The 20428-nt window shown below is 33.9% G+C and overlaps 3 protein-coding genes across 5 annotated transcripts; 2 read left to right on the top strand and 1 right to left on the bottom strand.

The window, feature by feature from the left end:
- Positions 1–229: 229 nt before the first annotated feature.
- On the top strand, positions 230–7773 carry LOC139896423 (ASI1-immunoprecipitated protein 1-like). Of its 2 annotated transcripts, none has more exons than XM_071879067.1 (3): positions 230–471; positions 1299–1752; positions 7507–7773. In XM_071879067.1, the coding sequence occupies exons 2-3, from the start codon at positions 1309–1311 to the stop codon at positions 7657–7659; spliced, it is 597 nt and encodes a 198-aa protein (XP_071735168.1). In that variant the 5' UTR covers positions 230–471; positions 1299–1308; the 3' UTR covers positions 7660–7773. The 2 variants fall into 2 exon arrangements, with proteins under 2 accessions (XP_071735168.1, XP_071735167.1); XM_071879066.1 differs by having other exon boundaries at positions 1294–1752.
- A 6759-nt stretch (positions 7774–14532) lies between these two features.
- Positions 14533–16789, top strand: LOC139896421 (sm-like protein LSM6A). 2 transcript variants are annotated; one of them, XM_071879065.1, is made up of 3 exons: positions 14533–14805; positions 16329–16442; positions 16536–16789. In XM_071879065.1, exons 1-3 carry the CDS (start codon positions 14685–14687, stop codon positions 16580–16582), a joined length of 282 nt encoding a protein of 93 aa, XP_071735166.1. In that variant the 5' UTR covers positions 14533–14684; the 3' UTR covers positions 16583–16789. The 2 variants fall into 2 exon arrangements, with proteins under 2 accessions (XP_071735166.1, XP_071735165.1); XM_071879064.1 differs by having other exon boundaries at positions 14536–14820; positions 16536–16785.
- Positions 16790–17724: 935 nt separating this feature from the next.
- On the bottom strand, positions 17725–18908 carry LOC139896420 (caffeoyl-CoA O-methyltransferase). Its single transcript, XM_071879063.1, has 3 exons — positions 18691–18908; positions 18274–18550; positions 17725–18182 (listed from the first exon to the last, which is right to left on the bottom strand). Exons 1-3 carry the CDS (start codon positions 18852–18854, stop codon positions 17889–17891), a joined length of 735 nt encoding a protein of 244 aa, XP_071735164.1. The 5' UTR covers positions 18855–18908; the 3' UTR covers positions 17725–17888.
- Between the last annotated feature and the right edge of the window lie 1520 nt (positions 18909–20428).

The raw sequence follows: 20428 nt of genomic DNA, 5'->3' as shown, positions 1-20428 counted from the left end.
TAATGTATTTATCGAAGACTACCTCAATTTTAAATTTTTTGAATAGGTAATCATCCTTTTCTTGAGAAAAAAAATAAAATTGAAGTACTTTTTAGACCTACATAGATTTAGAATTACCTTAATTGTCAAACTGTGTAATATTGAATTATCTTTTCAGGCCATTTACGTGTAAAAAAAAGTAATAACATCCATTGGACCAATACCGTTGGCCCAATATAAGTAGGAAATTTCTAGAACCCCAAATTCACCCAAACAAATGAATCTACAAAATTAACAATTCAAGATGATGATTCAGCTTACAGTTTAATTCCATTCTCTTCTCTCGAAAGTTGTTGGTCGTGGGAGTTTAATCTATCAATTACAGGCTTTTTCATCCGATCATCGGCGGCAGCATAGTGTTACCGACGCCACACCAGCACCGATCACCGGAGTTATTTTTTGTCGTAATAATCACCACGTTACTCGACGGAGGTACAATATCTTAATTACTATCTTTTTATGTAATTAAACTATTAAGCTTATTCCGCTATTTTGTTTACAGTTTTTTAGAATTAGGGTTTGTGGTTCTCATCTACTGCATTCTCGTGTATTTGATATACTTATTGCACAAGTTAGGGTTTTTATCTTACACTGATTTATACTGTTTTAATTATTGACATAATCAAGAGAGTTTTACTCTGTTATATTTTAACTATATAATAATTCCTTAGTTTGAATTGTTTTGCTTATGATTGAGTGGAACATTATCCTACCAAGAAACAAACAAAGTGCATTTGGATACAATGAATTACCTTTTAATCAAATTATAACTTTTACTTTGTGTACATTTCTACGCAATATAGACTATAGTGTTAGAATTTAGAATCATGAAATGGACGGTTCTAAGAAGTGCTTAGCTGAATAGTTTATCCATCTAAAAAATGAAATCAATTAACCTCCGCAATCTGTTAAAGCAGAACAATTCAATATAAGCAACATACTATAAGATAAAATCAAACAAAAAAACTAATATAAAACAGTTTACAAAATAGTGGAATAAGCTTAGTGGTTCTATCACATAAAAACACAGTAAGTAAGAGATTGTACCTCCGGTATGCGATATAGACGACAGTGTTAGGACTTAAGACTCGTAAATTTTCAAAATTTTCCTTGTTAATATCCATGTACTAAGTTGTGGCTTTGTTTTAATAGTTTGTATTGTGGCCGTTTCTTTTTATTAGAAACTTCTTGTTATAAAATCACTTACTTTTGGTCTCTAATATTGTCAAATCTTTCCTAACTGATCAATTTTAGCACAGCCGTGACCTAATGGAGCAATCATTAAAGGACGCAATTGCTTCTTTCGAAGAAAAAGTGGAGAGGACGATTTACATTGACAACCTATCACCTCAAGTAACCAAGTCTGTTCTAGAAACCGCGTTCGGTCAGTTTGGAACCGTCACCAATGTGCAGTTCATGCCGACCCACTTTGCATCTTGTTGCGTTTATGCTGCTTTGGTTGAGATGCAGTCTGTAAAACAGGCGGTTGATATTGTTGGTGAGGTTAATGATTCTCCGTTTATGATATCAGGGATGCCTAGGCCCGTTAGAGCAAAAAAGGCTTGTGCCGAAATGTTCGGTGATCGTCCCCAAAAGCGTGATAAGCCGATTGTGTGTAGTTGGATGGATCCTAGCGATCCAAAATTTGAGGCGGCCAAGAAATTCAAGGAGTTGACCAAAAGACATGCTGCTGAGGCTGCTTTTTTGATGGAGGTTAGTTGTTTAACATGTGAAATATAAATGTTTTAATATTGAAAAACAAAACCTGTTTGGTTCCACTTATACCATTATAGATAAAACTAGATTTAAGAGACCGTGCGTTGCACGGGGACTCTTAATTAAATTAAATTGAAATATAAAATGTTATATCATTTGACAGTATCATAAGGACAGTCTCACAAGTATCGTTGTGCCTCAAATAAACAGAACATTTTCAATTTTTTTTATACACACATTCATGTTGTTTAACAAAGAAAAACTACAAAATGTGTTCTAATGTCTCAATGTTAAACATAAGGTTAATGTAAAACTGTTCTATGTTATTTTGGTACAAACAACATAAGCTTAAATGGTGAACTTTTATGGTTGATAAACAAAATCAACATAAATAACATCATAATACATCACATACATTTAGTCTACTTAATTCGACATTTTTATATATGAAATGTTCATATATATGGAAAATTGCAGAGTAACAACGCGTAGATAAAGAAATAACCTAAACAGCAACCTTGTTACCTCCATGTTTTAACATAACATAAAAACCAAGTCATAACACATGATAGGAAGAATTAAAGTATAGAGTTGACACTCAGATTTATTAAAGCTAACCTGGGACAAATATAGAAATCATTGTAGTATTTTTCAACTGAGTTGGGACATAAAACACAACCTTTCTTTTCCTAAGAGTAATCGTCTAATCGATCAATGTGAACAAAGAATAATAGGTACACAACAAAAGAAAAGTCAATGGCAAAAATTTTAAAGCAAAATATTATGAAGATTAAGGGATCACCTTCCAAATTCCTACTTGATGGTGTTAGAACTGCCTATTTCAAAAACACTAATGATATGTTGAGCCTGCCATCTATCATAGAATCACAACACAGTGCAACATCCAAAGAACAATTACAAAACCAAACTAAGTCATGGTAAAAAGCTTTAATCATGGAAGTGTAAAAATCAAGTGATTATGATCGTTTGGATTAGGATTTTGTTTTAAACAACTAAATATATCACTTACAATGCAATATGTATGCTCTATAAATACATACCTGGTCATTTACAATACAATATGTATGCTCTATAAAGACATACCTTGTCCAGTATAAAAACACTGAAAAACTGTAAATTGTCCTGGACTCTAATAAAATCATCAAATGGCTTGTAATGAAACACAACGTTGGACATTCATTATTAAGTATAGTGAACTCTTAAATCGAGTTGAGCAAGAAATACACCACTTTAGTTTTCTTTCTACATAACACTACGACACAATTGTAATTAAAGAAACAAACGGCAAGGGATCAACATTCAGATAACAAAATTCTCTTATAAATGATCTTATTTACTGGAAAAAAATAATCCTAACTCTATCAAAATACTTTGAACCTTGATATACAATTTCAAAACTTATAAGATTTAGAAATCATATAAACCTAACTCTATCAAAATACTTTGAACCTTGTTCCGAAGAGCATTGTCCCTTCCTCGTCTCTATGACCAAGTCAAAGCAGTTTCCTTAAAAACATACACCTTGATCTTAAAGCAATTTCCCCACTATTTTATGGCATTGTAGATGAGCTCCAATTATGTAAGATTTGATTTGATTGAGTCATCACTCACTTAATTTAAGTAATTTAACCCATGTATGCCCATCCCATGATGCCACCTACATAAAAAATCATTGTAGTCTTATTATGAAAAAATTTATCGCTACCAAAGATATAGCATAATATCATACCGAAACGATTTAAAATATCAGACCTGTTGTGAATCATGCAAATATTTACTAAACCCGCCCAAATTAACAGTAGAGTACATACAATAGACAGACTATAAATAACAATGTCACTCACATTTGACAAACTGATTTCGTTTATCAAAGTATCTAATCTTTTTCCATCTTTGTAATCGGGTATCACCCACAAAGGCCAGGATTCATCCTTGTTTAGAAGCTCCTCTAACAATGTTTGTTCAACAACTTGATCTTGACAAACACTATCAAAAATATCCTGAACAAAAAGACAACCTAAAGATGTGACACTATCGATATCTAACTTATCTTCATTCAACACACCACAGCGGATAGCCCGAACCAAAATGCTACCCAATGTTCTCCGTGAATCCTGGCTAAGAGTTATTGAAAACTTGCTTATCTTGGAGCGAAAAACATGCACAGACTTGCAGAAATTGAATCGATCCATTTCGTCTGCTGCATCTAAGATATTATCATGTCCGTCATAGAAACCGTTGATACGTTACTTTCCCAATCAATCAAGAATAGTGCGGCCAAAACACATGGAAGCAAGCCAGATCTAGCATTGAGAGTATTTAATCTAAAAATACTACCATTAAGCACTTCCATGGCAAAATTCGCCATTTCAAGCACACTTGATAACGTTTCACATCTACTGATGGATACATCATGCTCAACATTTAAGAATGTTTGAACATAATGTGTATGTTTGTGTTTTGCACACAATTTTAGTTTGTTTTAGCAATATGTACTTACTTGTTCGTGTCATGAGGTATTAGGTATATAAAAGTCGGATCGTTTATATTATTCACTTAATTCCTTCCTCCTCGTCATCTTTGATTATGTAGCCTTCTTCTTCGAGTACCATATTTTCTCATGACACTTCCCATCTTCGGTTATCTACTACAGATATTAACATACAACCAAGTAAATTGGACATACTTTATGAAACAAAACACTGATAAAAATGATCACAATCAGCAGCCCGTAGAAACCCGACCCGCCCAAACGAAACCTATTCATATAAAACATCCAACCAACCTTCATAAAAAATGGGTCTAAATCTTTAGAAATTTTGAACCAAATGCACAAAATGTTGTATACTCATTACATAAGGTCATTATGGTCGAAACTGAAGGGGATTGATCATCTATCCCTTTTACAACTCTTCATGCCAAACCAAGTATTGTAACAATGGATAAGGTAGACGTGGATTATTTATTAATCATGATTAATTAGGATTTAACATGTCAGCAAGATTAAGAGCGGATTACAAATATTGTTGCATTTCAATAGCAATATAGTATATTAAACAAACTCATTTAAAGGGAAAGATGAATTAATACGACACTTTCGAAAACTCTTGACCCATATCTTTACAAGTCATTTTTAGTTTTTTTAGTTGTCTGATTGTTTTAAGATAAAGCGTAACATAAACAGGTACACTCATAAGTAAACAGGAATCAATAAGATATGTGTAACAGAGTGAATGATAGGTGTACCGAGTTTCATCTCTAACTTGATATTGCCTATAGTATGAAGGTGTCCAATAGTTCCACATGCATTTTCCACCGTTTTTTTCATGCAATAAACTCCATCATATGAACCCTATAATTACAAAAGCATAAAAACTTGTTATTATATTAGAAAACAAAAAACAAAGCACGTAAAATTGATCAAAACAACATGGTTAATGTTAATCAGTAACACACATGTTTGACGATACTGTCCTGCTTCAACCTTTCTTGTTCACTCTGATACAAGGTAAACCTAAAATGTCAATCAACGTGTTACGTGTCCCATAAATCTCACTAAAACATCATGGATTTCACACGAAAAGATAACAAACCTCTTGTGGGATAGGGTAAAGAAACAACACTGCAAGAACTGGCTTTGGGACTATTTCCAATAGTTTTTCATCCAATCCAGAAATATCATTACATTCTACCTGATCAGGTGGAAGACCAAGTCCCCATTAAAAACTATCCAATTACAGGATTACAAAAATCAGCCCTATTTAAGTAGAATGTGAACACGAAGCCATCATGTACTGCGTATCAAGCTAGTCAGCAAATATTCAAAAGTTGAAACAAACAGACAGTCGGTTGTTTTTGGAATTAAGTATTAATAAAGACGCCTCAAACTCATTCGGAGTTGCAGCGGCAGCAGCAAAATCAATAAACTAAGAGCAAAAACAGCCATAAGATTTGAAAATCAGAGTGACGACATCGAACAAAAACGACATTCAAATAAAAAAAAAAACACAATTCGGCACAGCATCATCAACAACAACAACAAAAATACCTTCAACCGGAGTTGATCACATTGTAATACTTACATAAGGGTCTAGCAAAATACATCAGTAAGCAGTTGGTGCATTCGTCCTCAGATTTCGATCAATCCGAATGCGATAAACTTTTGCCTCCAGTACCTTGTTGTTTTCGTTTACTTTCAGATCAACTATTGGTAGTGGCTGTTTTAAAACTAACAATATACTACATGATGTGTTAGATCAACAAAGTCAATCAAATAATAACAGTAAAATATTCCATCAAGAGCAACAAACAATGATTATAAAACAGCCCATTAACAGCAGCAGTAGGAATATAAGTTATAAAAAACATCATTAATAAGCACACTAGATTACACCTTAGATAAATCAATACAAATAGTTTCAACCCATATACATTACAATACCTTTACAATTTCGGCAAAATAAGACCTGTTTGATCAGCATAAACAGCAACACTGTAACAAATAACAAACATCCAAAAATCTTTCGAACACTTTAAAAGGAAGAAATTGCCACACAAAAAAAAAGGTACAAATACTATACCTGTGAATAAAGAATGATTACAAACATAAAGGCTTAATGCAGGTTAAAAGCCTAAATCAGCAAACCTGCAGCAATCAAAATCAAATTAAAAAGAACCATTATTAAAACCCGCAAATATAGTTAACAACCAAACAATCAGTGAATTAAATTAGATAACAACAAATTACAAACATAAAAGTTAAATGCAGGTTATAAATCTAAATCAGTAAACCTAATATGAACTACCCAATCAATAAACCTGATATTAAATACGCAATTAGTTAGTAAATTATATAAATAAGAACAATACACTACATAACAATCTAGAAAACGAACCAAAGAAACTAATAAAAATCCAGAATAAAAAAAAAATCAAGATAAATACCATGTTTCATGAAAAAATAAAGCATAATCGTTACTAATAATAATAAACACGGGTAACTAACCTTAATTTTAATGATTTCCATAACGGTGACGGTGGCGAGGGTGGGTATGCGTCAAATCTTAATTAATCGACTGAAACCCTAACTTCCGCACAAATGTTCTGTCGGTTCAAATAAATCAAGGAAAAACCCTAATTTCATAGCAGAATGATCTTCTTTCTAATCAAGAGCGGCGATAGTGAGTTCAAGATCCTATTATGATTGTAAAGTGATCCATAGCAGGAAGAATTATGGGATGAATTTTAGAACCCTAATAAGATTCAAGGATAAACGTTCATGTTGTTGAAAGATGAGTCAAACGATTAGCCGGCAGGCATAATCGATTTATGATTGAGAGGATGAAAAAAATTGAAAAACTAATTATTTTTATATCAGCCCTATTTTAAATTTTAGAATGACAAATTGGGTGATAATCGGATGTTTTGGCAAGACACGTGTCATTTTTAAGTAATTAGTATTATTAATCTACTTTTAATTAGATAATTCTGAGGTTTGAGGAGGGATTAATTTGCTGCCACGTCGGATATAAGTTACCGATTTATGTATGTAGATGATGATATAGATTGGCTATATTATACTTCTTAAGCGATTGACTTTTTGACTATATTATGGTAAGCCTGAAAAGCTGCTTGGGTATAATGTGTTAATACACCGATTAGAACTTGTTTAGATGTATTAGATGGCATGGAAAGTGAAAAAATTGAAGGTTTTTTTTTTTTTTTTGGTAGCAACAACTTGCAGATGAAGAGAAACTGCATAAACAGCAGAACGAGACATTGAAAGCAAATTACAGGAAGTATGATTTAATTGATGGCGCACAAGGTAACGGAACTATCAAGAACTTGCAAGACTATTATAAGCCAAAACGGAATGACAATTGATTTGATATTTTTACTTTTTAGAATGTGATGTGGCGTGGAAGTCATGTACTTATGCCGTTGTTTAATAATTCTCTCACTTTTTAACACTCTAATCTACATCTCATATTCTCTTCATTAGTTGTGCAGCAAATTATGCTTGTAGATATATTATACTTTTTGGCTGGTTATACCCATTGATAATGCATTGGTAGACCGTTATTTGGCTTGCTGTTTTAAGCTTTATTTGAGAAATATTTGACTATTAGTTACTCTTGTACCAACTCAGATTAAAGGTAACAACCCAAAAAAGAAACATAGCTGCACATTCAGCTAAACTCGAAATTAAAATAGATCTTATAGAAATGATGTCAAGGTATTGACACACCTTTGCTACATTGCTTGAGTACCTCAAGTTAAGGCTTAAAATCTTTAAACGCATTTTGTTTAGAATAAAAACACAATGTCGACAGATTGTTCCCCATGGGCCGCACGTCCCTCTCTTGCCATATGTTTTGGTTTTTAAATAGGCTTGATCGGTGCATAAAATTGTAGATGATTTTAACGTATAGTTTTAAAGTCTATTATTTGTTCTAAAATTGTATTTATTTTAACGGATAGTTTTGAATCTAGTATCACCTCACTAAACACACATTAACTAAATAATATTTGTCGGTGAATAATTTTCAGTTTAAGAATGTCTAGAAATTCGCAATATCTCTCTAAAACGACAAGCAAGACTCTCAGAAAGTGTCTTGTCATTCGAGGTCGTCTAGATACCGAAATGACATTCTAATGAGTTTTACACTTGAGTGAGCCTAGTATATATATAGTTTTAAAGCCTATATTTTCCTAAAATTGTAATTATTTATAACGCATATAATTTTGAATCTAATATCACTTCATTAAACACACATTTTGACTAATTAATATACGTCGCCAAATTGAGTAGAATTTTGCGGTGAATAAATTTGGTTTCAGAATGTCCGGAAATTCGCAAGTGCACCCAAAAACGGCACAACGAGCAAGACTCTCAGAAAGTGTTTTGTCATCCGAGATCGTCTAGATGCCAAAAATGACATCTTACAGAGTTTTAATTTTATTTTTGAATATTATTTTTGTATAAACATGACTGAGTCTCGTATATATGATTTTAGGGTATATTATTTCCCTAAAATTGTAATTATTTATAACGCATATAATTTTGAATGTAACATCACTTCACTAAACACACTTTTCAACTTATTAATAGACGCGGTCAAAGGGAGTAGCATTTGACGGTGAATGATTTTTGCTTTCCAAAATGTCCTGCAATTCGCAAGATCACACTAATACGATCCAACGAGCAAAACTCTCACACAGTGTCTTGCCATTCGAGGCAGTCTATATGCCGAAAATGACATTTTATTGAGTTTTAATGTTCCTATTGAATGTTTTGAATTTCTATATTATTATTATTTTTTGTTTATGCATGGCTCGTAGATATAGTTTTGGGGCATATTATTTTTGTATATTTGTAATTATTTATAAAGCATATAATTATGAATATAATATCACTTCAGTAAAAACACATTTCAGCTAATTAATATACACCACCAAATCTAATAGGATTTGACGGTAAATAATTTCCGGTTTCGGAATGTCCTGAAATTTGCAAGATCGCCCCTAAAACTACAGAACGAGCAAGACTATCAGAAAGTTTCTTGTCATTCAAGATTGTACATATGCTGAAAATGACATTTTACTGAGTTTTAATGTTTTTTTAACGTTTTGAATTGAATATTTAGTGATGATTATTCAAATTCAAATGTACAATATTTATGCACATTAAGTGAGTTTGAATTTTCATTTTAAAAAGTTGATTATGCGTTTTAAATAATTAAAATCAAATAATCATGTGATGACCCGGAAATTTCTGATCAAATTTAAACTTAATCTTTGTATGATTAACATTTCCGACACGATAAGCAAAGTCTGTAAAACTGAATCTCAAAATTTTTGAACTACTTTTATATATTTAAATACCCTTCGGTTGTTTTCGACGATTCGCGAACAATTATATGTAAATAGATACATATATACTATAACTTGAAAAGGTAACAATGTATTAATTGTTTGATACCGTACATTAAACTTATTGGTTTAAATATCTATTTGAATATATATATGATAAGTTGAAATATTTATTATTAAAATTTATTTATAAATAACTTCTCATGTGTATTTAAAAACTGATTTATGTATAAGATATATACATATATATAATTTCAAGTTATTTAGTAAACGATAGTAACATTCGTTTATTGACTCGATTGATATTTAGATAAGTTAACTAAAGCGTTTAAGATGAACCAGTAAAACATTAATTTGCTACAGTACCCACAATGTAACAGTGTTTTCGAAAATCACTATTTGCTACAGTGAATTGCTACATTAAAAATTGACTTTGCTACAGTAAATTGCTACAGTAAAACACTATTTCAAAATGAATATATATATATATATATATATATATATATATATATATATATATATATATTAACAAATAGCGAGACGATGATTTATAGAAGTAAATGACCAAAACACTCAAATGTATAAGTTATACCTCGAGTGGTATAGTTTATGGATGATTTAAGACTATATTTTGACAAAGGTACGAGTCACGAAACGAAAAGTACTAGTTTTCTCAGCGTACGAAAGGGCGTTCGAAAAACCGTAACCGGGACATAAGTCGAGTGATAACGTACGACTTATCGAAACAAAAATTACAAGACAACTATGCATGTGAATTTAATATAATATATAATTAATTATATAAATTAAATATATTATATTTATAATTAAAAAATATGTCGACAAACTAGAAGTTAAAAGATCATGAGCTGGAAATCCATCCCATGCGATCGCATGGGAAATGGTCTTGAAGGCCATGCGATCGCATGGCAGCCTGGTCCAGGCCACATCTATAAATGCCCGATGTTTTCTGCTTTTGAATTCATTTCAATTACTCCGTATTATATTTATTAATTATATTATTATTATTATTATTATTATTATTATTATTATTATTATTATTATTATTATTATTATTATTATTATTATTATTATTATTATTATTATTATTAATCTTATTATTATTAGTAGTATTATTATTAATTAGTATTATACATAAAATACTACGACGAGGTCATGAGCGTGTCACTTTCAAAATGGTTTTCAAGCGGGATAGAGCTAAAGAAATTATGGGTTATTGCCAAGGAGATTATGGGTAATGTTTGGGGGTATATTTGTGAATCAAACCTAGTGTTTATCATCTCCGTTACGTCTACGTACTTTCCTACGATATTGAATCTCAATATTGATACGTTGAAATCTACGGTTATTTGGTAATCCGTGTTTCGATCACATTTTGGTGAACGACTTTATATGCTGCTAAGGTGAGTTTCATATGATCCCTTTTTCAAACTATATTTTTGGGCTGAGAATACATGCGCAGTTTTATAAACTGTTTTACTAAATGGATACAAATACTAAAACTGATTTTGTGTGAGTTTATAGATCCCTTTTTAAATGCTTTAAATATTTTGGGCTGAGAATACATGCAATTTATTTTAAACGCAATGGATACAAGTACATACTTAATTCTACACTGAGTTTGAACCGAAAATCCTTTAGCTTTGGTAACTAGTAACTGCCAGTTATAAGAACTGGTGGGCGCGAGTAGTAGTATATGGATCCATAGGGCTTGATATCCCCGTCCGAGCTAGAGCGCTAGCCTTTTAACGGACGTATGCTATTTGAGAAGCGTACACGTTGGTTTGCGTGTATTATTAAGATGATTATACAAAGGGTATAAAATATATATACGTTAAGTTTAGTTACCAGGGTGCTCAATTTCGTAGAATATTTTGATAAACGTTTCTGGATGAAACAACTGAAATCTTGTGATCCACCTTTATATACAGATTATACGAAACATTAAAACTATGAACTCACCAACCTTTGTGTTGACACTTGTTAGCATGTTTATTCTCAGGTTTCCTAGAAGTCTTCCGCTGTTTGCTTAGATGTTAGACAAGCTATGTGCATGGAGTCTTACATGACATATTTTTCATGGAAACGTTGCATTCACCAAATCATCACCATGTATCTTATTTTGACTGCATTGTCAACTGAAGTACTGTTGTAAACTTTTATTTATGGTGATTGTTTATATGTAGAAATCATCAGATGTCGAAAACCTTTGATTTAAATATTCATTTATGGTGTGCCTTTTCAAAAGAATGCAATGTTTACAAAACGTATCATATAGAGGTCAAATACCTCGCAATGAAATTAATGAATGACGTGTTCGTCTATATGGATTTGGAGCGATCGTCACAAATCAGCTGTTGTAAAACGTTGTCAGATTCATCAACGACAAAGCTATCTTGAGAAAAACATATTTTGATCTTAAAATTTAAAAATAAAAAATCAAAGATTAAAGATAGAATAAAAATAAAAAATAAAAAATAAATAACAAAAAAATATTATTCTAAAGAGTTGTAACAATTAGAATAGGATACTAAGAACCCGACAAAAATGCTCTCTAACTCACCCTCTTCCCCCCAGTCCCAATCTTTTGAATTTCAAATTAACCACCACTTTCCACCACTTTCACCCACCTTACAACCATCTCCACCACCACCACCTCCTCCACCATCACCACTACCACCTCCACCACCTCCTTCCCCTCCCCAGTTCTCGATCTTCACCGCACCTCCAACACTTTCCCCACAAACGTCTTTTTTCAACTGTCGCGGAGGCGTTTCTCCTGCTCATGAGCATCCTCATTCTCCTTGTCTGTCTCGATCTAGTGATGACACAGTCGGGGTTGTCTTTGTTGGAAGATTACCTCTCGGCTTTGATAAGGGTGTTCTTCTTGAGGCGTTTGGTTCCTTTGGTGTTATCATCGATGTTAAATCTTGGCTCGATCGGAGGTATGCTTTTGTGAGGTTTGAAATTGGTTCTGTAGCAGATGAGGTTATCGGTAAGATGAACGGTTCTACCTTATTTGGTAGGAAGATTTTTGTGGGGAGGGCATCACGAAATTGATCTCTCGGGCCTTCTTCTTCTTAGATTCGGGTTAAATCTAATGTTTTAAGAGCTAAATTGAACACTAATTTCGACATTTTACATAAGCTGAATCTTTGTGTTTTGTTAGTGGACCACAAACCGTTCCCGAACCTTAAATTGACGGGTGTTTTAACACGTAGAGGGGTGCTCGCTAGTCGGGTGTATAAGTGGGGTAGCTTTGGGTTCGTTGTTTTATGTGCTGATGAGAATAGTTTGGAGCGTTTGTGCTCTGATCATCCCGTCAAGGATGAGTTGGTTTTCATAGAAACTTTCTCTACTCGGGTTGACCGTTTTTTCCGTTTCTCGTGGATCAACATCTTGGGAATTCCGGCTAAATTCTTCTCGGAGGAGAATATTAAAGAAATTGCGTTTGGTATTGGCAAGGTTTTACACGTCGCTCACTCTTCGTCCGATCTCAATCAAATCGGGGTCGCTTATGCCTTCGTCGAGCTAGATGGTCCGTCTTTGCTTGTTGATGTGGATAAAGAAGTAAAAAACAACCTGGGTTCGAATTCTTTCTTTATACGTATCAATGAAATCCCAACTTTCGAGTGCGATCGTATTTTCACTGATAATTTTCCTACAATTGAGTTGATTAACTCCAATCGAGCCGTTTGCGATGGAAACGTGTTAACCGCGCCCGTGTCTATTTCACCTGTCGTTTCGTCTTACAGCGTTAATTATAGGGCGGATTCTGAGAAGGTCAAGAAGGTTAAATCGGCAATGGTAGCCTCCCATGTTAATGATTCCTATGTTGGTGATTTGGAGTTTCCCTGTTTCTGCAAATCGTGCGTCAAAAAGTGCATGAAATCGTGGAAATATTGCCGTAATTATAACGTTTCGTTTTGTTGTTTGGATAGCAAATCTTCAGCTACTGTTGATGAGGGGAACGCTCTGGTTCCTGAGTCAATTCCACTAGCGTCTAACGACTTGTTTGTTGGTAGTGTTCGTATTACCACTTCCGATGTTGTAGAATCGGATTCGGTGATTGTTAATCGGGATAAGGTTTCTTCTATCGAGTGTATGCTTCCAGCTTTAGATTCTGTGGACGAGCTTGATGATGGTTTGGTTGATTTGGATCATGGGTTATCAACGAAAGTTGATGCTGTTTGCATTCAAAGTGAAGTCGAAGATGATGTCGTCTGCATCCCTGGCGGTGTTGAAGATCTAGGAGTTATTGGTGGATCTAAGGTTATTGGGCCTCAGCCGTTGGGCTATTCTATTGCTGGACCGAGTCATCGTATTGTAGAGGAACCGAAAGATGGTTTGGCTAAGGACGCTTATGTTGTTCATTCCGTTGCACCCAGAGTCGATAAGTCTATTGGTAACAAAACTTTTAGTCGGGATCCTGTTGCGACTTTCATCGATGTTATGGATAATATGGAAGGAGTACAAAAGGGGGTCGTTAATAATTATAGTGATCCGTCTTCCAAATTTACACGTGTTAAAAGGTTGAGAGATGAAAAGAAAAAGAAATTGTCCCATGAAGAAGAAGTTGAAGTGTTTGGTGATTTTGTCAAAGAGACTTGAGTCTTTTGTTTGTGAGTTTGCGGTTGTATTAGGTCTTTAGATGATTTTTATTTTCCGATAGCCGGTTAGATAGATTTTCATCTTTTATAGTTGGTTTGGCGAGCTTTCTTTTGGTCTAGTTTAGTTTTGCTCCGCGTTTTCAGTTTGTATCTTTCTAGGAGGTTTCATTTTTTTTATGAACCTTCTATTGTTTTATATTAGTTCTCCGTTTTTTTTTGCCGGAAAAAAAAAAAAAAAAAAAATAAAGAGTTGTAACACCTGTCAGCCGCTTGCTCCACCCGCTGTCCCCTTTTCTATTCAAACCCTAAAATTGATTACAGCACACACACTCTATCCATACTCGCTTCCCCAATTATTTTCGCTTCTATCGATTTGAATCAATAACCACAAATTACATACAAATTATGAGTGGATCAGCAGAAAGCGTAGCAACAAGAGAAAAAAGTTCATCAACAACAACCAAAACCCCTTCTGATTTCCTCAAATCAATTCGCGGTAGACCTGTCGTTGTCAAATTGAATTCCGGTGTCGATTATCGAGGTTTAATTCTTCCTTACTCAAACTTTTCTATTTTTCACTCAGTTAATTGTATTTATATGTTACATCTGATAATGTTTTTCGAATCCTAACCAAGGTTAAAAAAAACGAAAATGCGTCTCGAGGCGTTTCCCCTTTTGTGAGGCGAGGCGTACGCCTCGAGCAAATCGAGGCGTACTTTGAGGCGGAGTTAAAAAAATACATAAAAAATTATAAGTTCATTATACTATTTCCACCATCTTGTCTACAAGTGTCTCTCAAATCAACAAAAAAAATTATAAGTTCATTATATTACGGTAAATTAATGATTCTTAAAATCTAAAGTCACATAGTAACATGAAGAATTTGTTTCAAGTTTCATCCGTTTCAAAATATATGAAGTCAAACATCAATAAATACTCATAAAAAACACAAAACAAACATGAGGCGCACGCCAGACCACGCCCATTAGAGTTTTGCCACCAGACCATTTTCCCGCCATTTTTTGCTAAACAACACGAGGCGTACGAAAAGATCCGCCTCGGCATATGAGGCGTACGATTTTTAAAGGCCATTGAGGCATACGTTTCAAGACGGAATTTTCCAAAAACGTTCCGAGGCGCACCTCGAGACGCCTCAGCCGTTTTATAAAACCATGATCCTAACTGTAAACCCTAAATAATTGTAGCCATGATAGAAGTTATCATATCTTTTTGTATATCGTATGATTAGTGTTGGATATAATCCGAGTTTGTAAAGTTTCTAGTTGATGTAATTAATTGCTTTAGCATATGTTTGGAGTATGATGAGGGCTTAATAAAATGTTTATATTTATATTGGCTTGTTATAAAAACCTGGAGATCAAATGAAGACTGTCTTCTACATCTCATTGATTATCTCATATTTTCATGTATGGAATATCATGCTATATATAGTGATATAAATGTATGAGATATACGTAAATGGTTTATGTATAAATAGTTGGTCTTACTTTGTGCTCACACCATACTCTACAATTTTTTCTGCTACCACCAATAGCTTTGTGCTTGACTCGATCACTGCAGATCAAACACGTGTAGGCTGTGCATCAAAACTAGTGTCTTATACAGATGTAGACGCACAGCACCTCATACAAGTTAGTTGTAGCTCAACAATCAGTCTTAGGTTTGATTCCCTACTGTATAAGATGTCAAGCTAGAAACTGATTAATGAGTTAATTACTCTCTCAAAAACAATAATGACTCAACATGCATTGATCTTGTGAGTTTTATTCAACCGGGAGATAGTGTTAAGAAATCTTTTTACAAAGAAAGGAATCAGAATTATGTGACTAAGATTAAAGTTTTATCTTAAAATTAAAATCTTAATAGATTGAAAGCATCTGATTACTGGGAAAGTGTGTATCTTTTATAATCGACACACTGGTGGGTCAGAGTACTTCTTTTGTGTTACGAGAGGGCAGAACAAGGGAAGATAAAAATATAGAAATGTAAGATTAACGGTTAGTAAGTTAATGTAGCTTGTTTGTGCAGGTATCTTGGCTTGTTTGGATGGATACATGAACATAGCAATGGAGCAGACCGAAGAATATGTGAATGGACAACTGAAAAACAAATACGGTGATGCTTTTATTCGAGGAAATAATGGTGAGATTTTGGACCTGATTTCACACCTTATAATTAGATGAGAGATATGATGCAAACATTATTTATGTCGTATGTTTGTTATCTGTTTTGCAGTGCTTTACATCAGTACGTCCAATAGTACTCTTGCAGAAGGTGCCTAGTTCACTTGCTTACTGCCGACCTAATACCATCGGCACCTAATATGATTACTACTAAATGTGACTAATTTTTATGGAATTATTGAATGTGTAATATCAATCAAATAGTTGATTGTTAGGAAAAACAATAACCAGATTTCTCTTTTACTACGGTTTCGTAAGATATATTGTGACTATATTCGTTGTTGAAGTTGGTATATTGTTTTCATACTTGATACTTCATATTTATCATTTTCCTTTTATTTATGGTTGGTAATTGTTGGTTACAATTATACCTAGCAAACGGGTCGAAATGGGTCGGGTTGGATCAAAGATCAAACGGGTTTGTGTTGAAATGGGCCAGAATTAAAATGGGTCGAACGGGTTGGTTTGAGACCCGGGTCGGGTTGGGTTGAGACCCGGGTCGGTAGACTCCGGCTAGTAAAAAAAATTATTTGTATTTGTTGATGTATCTCTTCCAAAAATGCGCGTTTTTCGCGCATCGAAAACGCCTAGAATAAAACATTGATAGATGAAAAAATGCTGCTTAAGACCACAGATAATGGTGATTGTGACGTGGAGTGGATAAAGTGCACTTTTTGAGGCAAGTCAGTGACTGGACTATGGCAGGAAAATGGGGGAGTTGTAATGGGGGGCTTTTGTCAAAGGTTGTTGGGGCGTTTGTGGGTGATGTGGCAAAATATAAGTGGAGGTTGGGTTAAAAAGTGGTAGGAAAAGAATAAAAAAAAAAAAAAAAAAAAAAAACCACAAACGCACCAAATTTCTTCCATCTTCTTTTGACAAACGCCGATGCACAAATGCCCACAAACGCCCCATTCCGGGCGTTTGTGGGGCGTTTCTCTTGACACTTAGGCGGCATAGAGGTAAATCACGCTTCGTCATCTGTGGTCTATGGTATTATGTATTGACAAATCTACTCATGAACTCAACAATTTTTAAAGCGTCTGTTGCTCTAGTACTTTTTTTATTTTTATTTTATTTTTAAAAGGCTAAATTTAATATATATAAGAAATAAGAAAACACCAAAACCCCTTTATAGGAAACAAAGTAAAGGGAGCCTGCAAGGAATGTTGCTCTAGTATTAGTAATTTTATTTTAAGTAAAATTGTAAATTCAAATACAAACTTAATCATCATTAGAATTGGTTGAATTACAGAAACGAAATTGTAAATATGATTCTTTTACAAGCATTGAATTGATTATACGTATACAATACATATCAAATATCAGAAAAATAAAGGAAAAAAGAAATGTCAAACGCTCATTTTGGACATGTAAGTTTGTAGTACACCCCCTATCAAACTCGTGATTAACTTATACGACGACATAAAGTGATGCCATCGCCCACTGGAAGCTGACAGATCTCGACTCTTGGGTCAACAGCCAAAGCTTTGTTAAGCTCTAACACGAAATCTCGATAATACCTTACGTACTTCCTCAATGGTGCGTCTGCTGGCGCCACCAAAGACCCGTTCCAAAGGGTGTTATCGTAGCCGATTACTCCCCCGATTTTAACCAAATCAATTAATCTCTTGTGGTAGTTAAGATAGTTGTCTTTATCAGCATCAACAAATATAAAATCAAACGACCCATGAAATTTGACCTGTAAATTATGAAAATACTCAATTAATTTTAACTTTATGAATAAAAGGATTAAATAACACTAATGTCTCGTAAAATTTGTAAATACTTACATCGTCAATCATTTGATCAAGAAGGGGCAGAGCAGGGCCTTCTCTAAAGTCAATCTTGTGAGCAACACCAGCTTTTTCGATAATTGGAAGGCCAATTTCGTAATTTTCACGGTTTATGTCCAACGCCAATATCTTTCCATCATCAGGGAGAGCAAGAGCGGTTGAAAGAAGGGAATAACCCGTGTAAACACCAATCTCCATTGTGTTCTTAGCGTTTATTAGCTTTAAAAGAAGGTTCAAAAATTGTCCTTCATCCGCAGACGTTGTCATGAGATTCCTATATTTCATATAACAAAAATTACACGTTTAGAGAATAAAATAACGAATGCATGGATAATACACATATCAAGTTTATGTCATGCATATCCTAGATTGCTAGATGAATATACATCAATCATATGGGGTTAAAGCACTAACCATGGGTGTTTGGCAGTGACCTCACGTAGCTCTTTCATGGATTCGGGCTCACGTGGGTAAACACTAGTTTCAAGAATGTATTGGTAAAGTGCATCACTTTGAAGGAGACTCTTGTGGCCAACTTCTTGATGTTTTGCTGGTTGAGTTTCTCCGGTGGATGCCATTTACTATTGAAATTTATATTTATGAATGTGAAAGGTGGGAATTATTGGTTAATTTGTAGGTATTAGGTTTGTAAAATTGAACCTGGAATGGAATGAAAAATGGATGGAAATTATATAGGAAAGGAGTTGGTGAATTAGGATGTAGGATGGTGGTGGCCTGGTGGGTTGGTGTGGCCAAAGTTGAATTGGCCAACCAAATTGGACAACAACTCAATAAGACTTGGGATTTGGGATTTGGTAAACTCGTTTGACTTTTTATAATTAAATTATCATTATTTATACTCCATTTGGTGTTTTCCTCTTGTTCTTAATCCAAATTCCAAACACACATACATATATAATTATGCACATAATTATAGTGAGGATTTAACTAAAACTAAGGGAGAAAACTCATTTATATTTGTGTGAATATGATACAACAAAAAATTCTAAAAAAGTAGAGTAAACTCGAAACATCCGTCCAAGTAATTTCTTTTAACATAATTCACGGGCATGCTAAGTAAGTGATTTGGTATTGTAACCTTTTTTTTTTTTTTTTTTTGGCAAAATAATTAAAACTTATATAAATACGGAAAATGTTTTCGAAAAGAAAACATCTTCAACAAAAGATACAAGAGAGAACCCATTGTAACTGGCTAGGAGGAAATGATGGAGTTAAATGTGTTTTTTTTTTTACTCTTTGCTATAAATATTTAAAATACTCCGCGTCTAAAAAAAGAGTCTAGTTTGACTTTTTGTTGAATTTATGATATTAGAATAAATTGTCTAATTTGTCCTTCATTTGAATTTTAATGATATTTAATGATTTTAGAGAAATGGGCAATAATTTTGAGACAAAGAAAAATCGAAAGGTGGACAGTTTTTTTTGAGACGGAATGAGTAATTGAAACTAATACGCTAAAATATGAGATTACCCTTGTGTGTTTAGAAATTTTGTACATTTATTTGGTTCTTAAATTAACTCTTGATAATGGTGCGCCTTTGCACGCATAAAAACCCATTGTAAGGCAGAAAAAATTGTTTAAAAGGTACAAAAATAACATCAGAAACACTTTTTATGATAAAATCGGCCAGCACTTTGCGTACAAAAATACATTATAAAAGCATGACGCAAGCCGCCCAGTGCACTGCATAAGCTCTGAAGGCAGCTTTCTATGCTTAAGCCCTAAAATAAACACGTGAACAACACATATTCCACGTGAGCTCAAAGTATCAAGTTGATCATGCATAAGTCAATCAATGACAAAGTGACACATGTCTCTGAACATTACAGAGGACTCATGCCTATAAATATACCGCTTGGGTCATCACTTTACATTGATCAATAACTGGTGAAAAAGAACACATTTCTTTCTCACACAGTACTTTCTCACTCTAGAATCTTAACGCTTAGCCACAGAGCGTTAGATGGACCAACGCATAGATTGGTTCCGGAAGATTGATAAAGCCACCCCACGGTATCCTGCCCATGATCCGGTCTGCAAGGATTCTTTCCCGAGAGTAAACATCAATCGACAATAAATCCCTCCACAACTAAGTAATCCTAGACCTGTACTGATATTTGTGACCGCTAG

The sequence above is a fragment of the Rutidosis leptorrhynchoides genome, chromosome 3, assembly GCF_046630445.1.
Source record: "Rutidosis leptorrhynchoides isolate AG116_Rl617_1_P2 chromosome 3, CSIRO_AGI_Rlap_v1, whole genome shotgun sequence".
In the NCBI taxonomy this organism is placed as follows: Eukaryota; Viridiplantae; Streptophyta; class Magnoliopsida; order Asterales; family Asteraceae; genus Rutidosis; species Rutidosis leptorrhynchoides.
This window is presented reverse-complemented; position numbering and strand designations above follow the sequence as displayed.

What these genes read in the sequence shown, in the direction of transcription:
- LOC139896423 (XM_071879067.1), top strand. Translation starts at nt 1,309, where the DNA reads ATGGAGCAATCATTAAAGGACGCAATTGCTTCTTTCGAAGAAAAAGTG. An exon ending in AGGCTGCTTTTTTGATGGAG is followed by an intron (nt 1,753 to 7,506) that starts GTTAGTTGTTTA and finishes TTTTTTTGGTAG; the next exon opens with CAACAACTTGCAGATGAAGA.
- LOC139896420 (XM_071879063.1), bottom strand. Translation starts at nt 18,854, where the DNA reads ATGGCATCCACCGGAGAAACTCAACCAGCAAAACATCAAGAAGTTGGC. An exon ending in GTCACTGCCAAACACCCATG is followed by an intron (nt 18,551 to 18,690) that starts GTTAGTGCTTTA and finishes TATGAAATATAG; the next exon opens with GAATCTCATGACAACGTCTG. An exon ending in TTGATCAAATGATTGACGAT is followed by an intron (nt 18,183 to 18,273) that starts GTAAGTATTTAC and finishes CATAATTTACAG; the next exon opens with GTCAAATTTCATGGGTCGTT.
- LOC139896421 (XM_071879064.1), top strand. Translation starts at nt 14,685, where the DNA reads ATGAGTGGATCAGCAGAAAGCGTAGCAACAAGAGAAAAAAGTTCATCA. An exon ending in TTCCGGTGTCGATTATCGAG is followed by an intron (nt 14,821 to 16,328) that starts GTTTAATTCTTC and finishes TTGTTTGTGCAG; the next exon opens with GTATCTTGGCTTGTTTGGAT. An exon ending in TTTTATTCGAGGAAATAATG is followed by an intron (nt 16,443 to 16,535) that starts GTGAGATTTTGG and finishes TCTGTTTTGCAG; the next exon opens with TGCTTTACATCAGTACGTCC.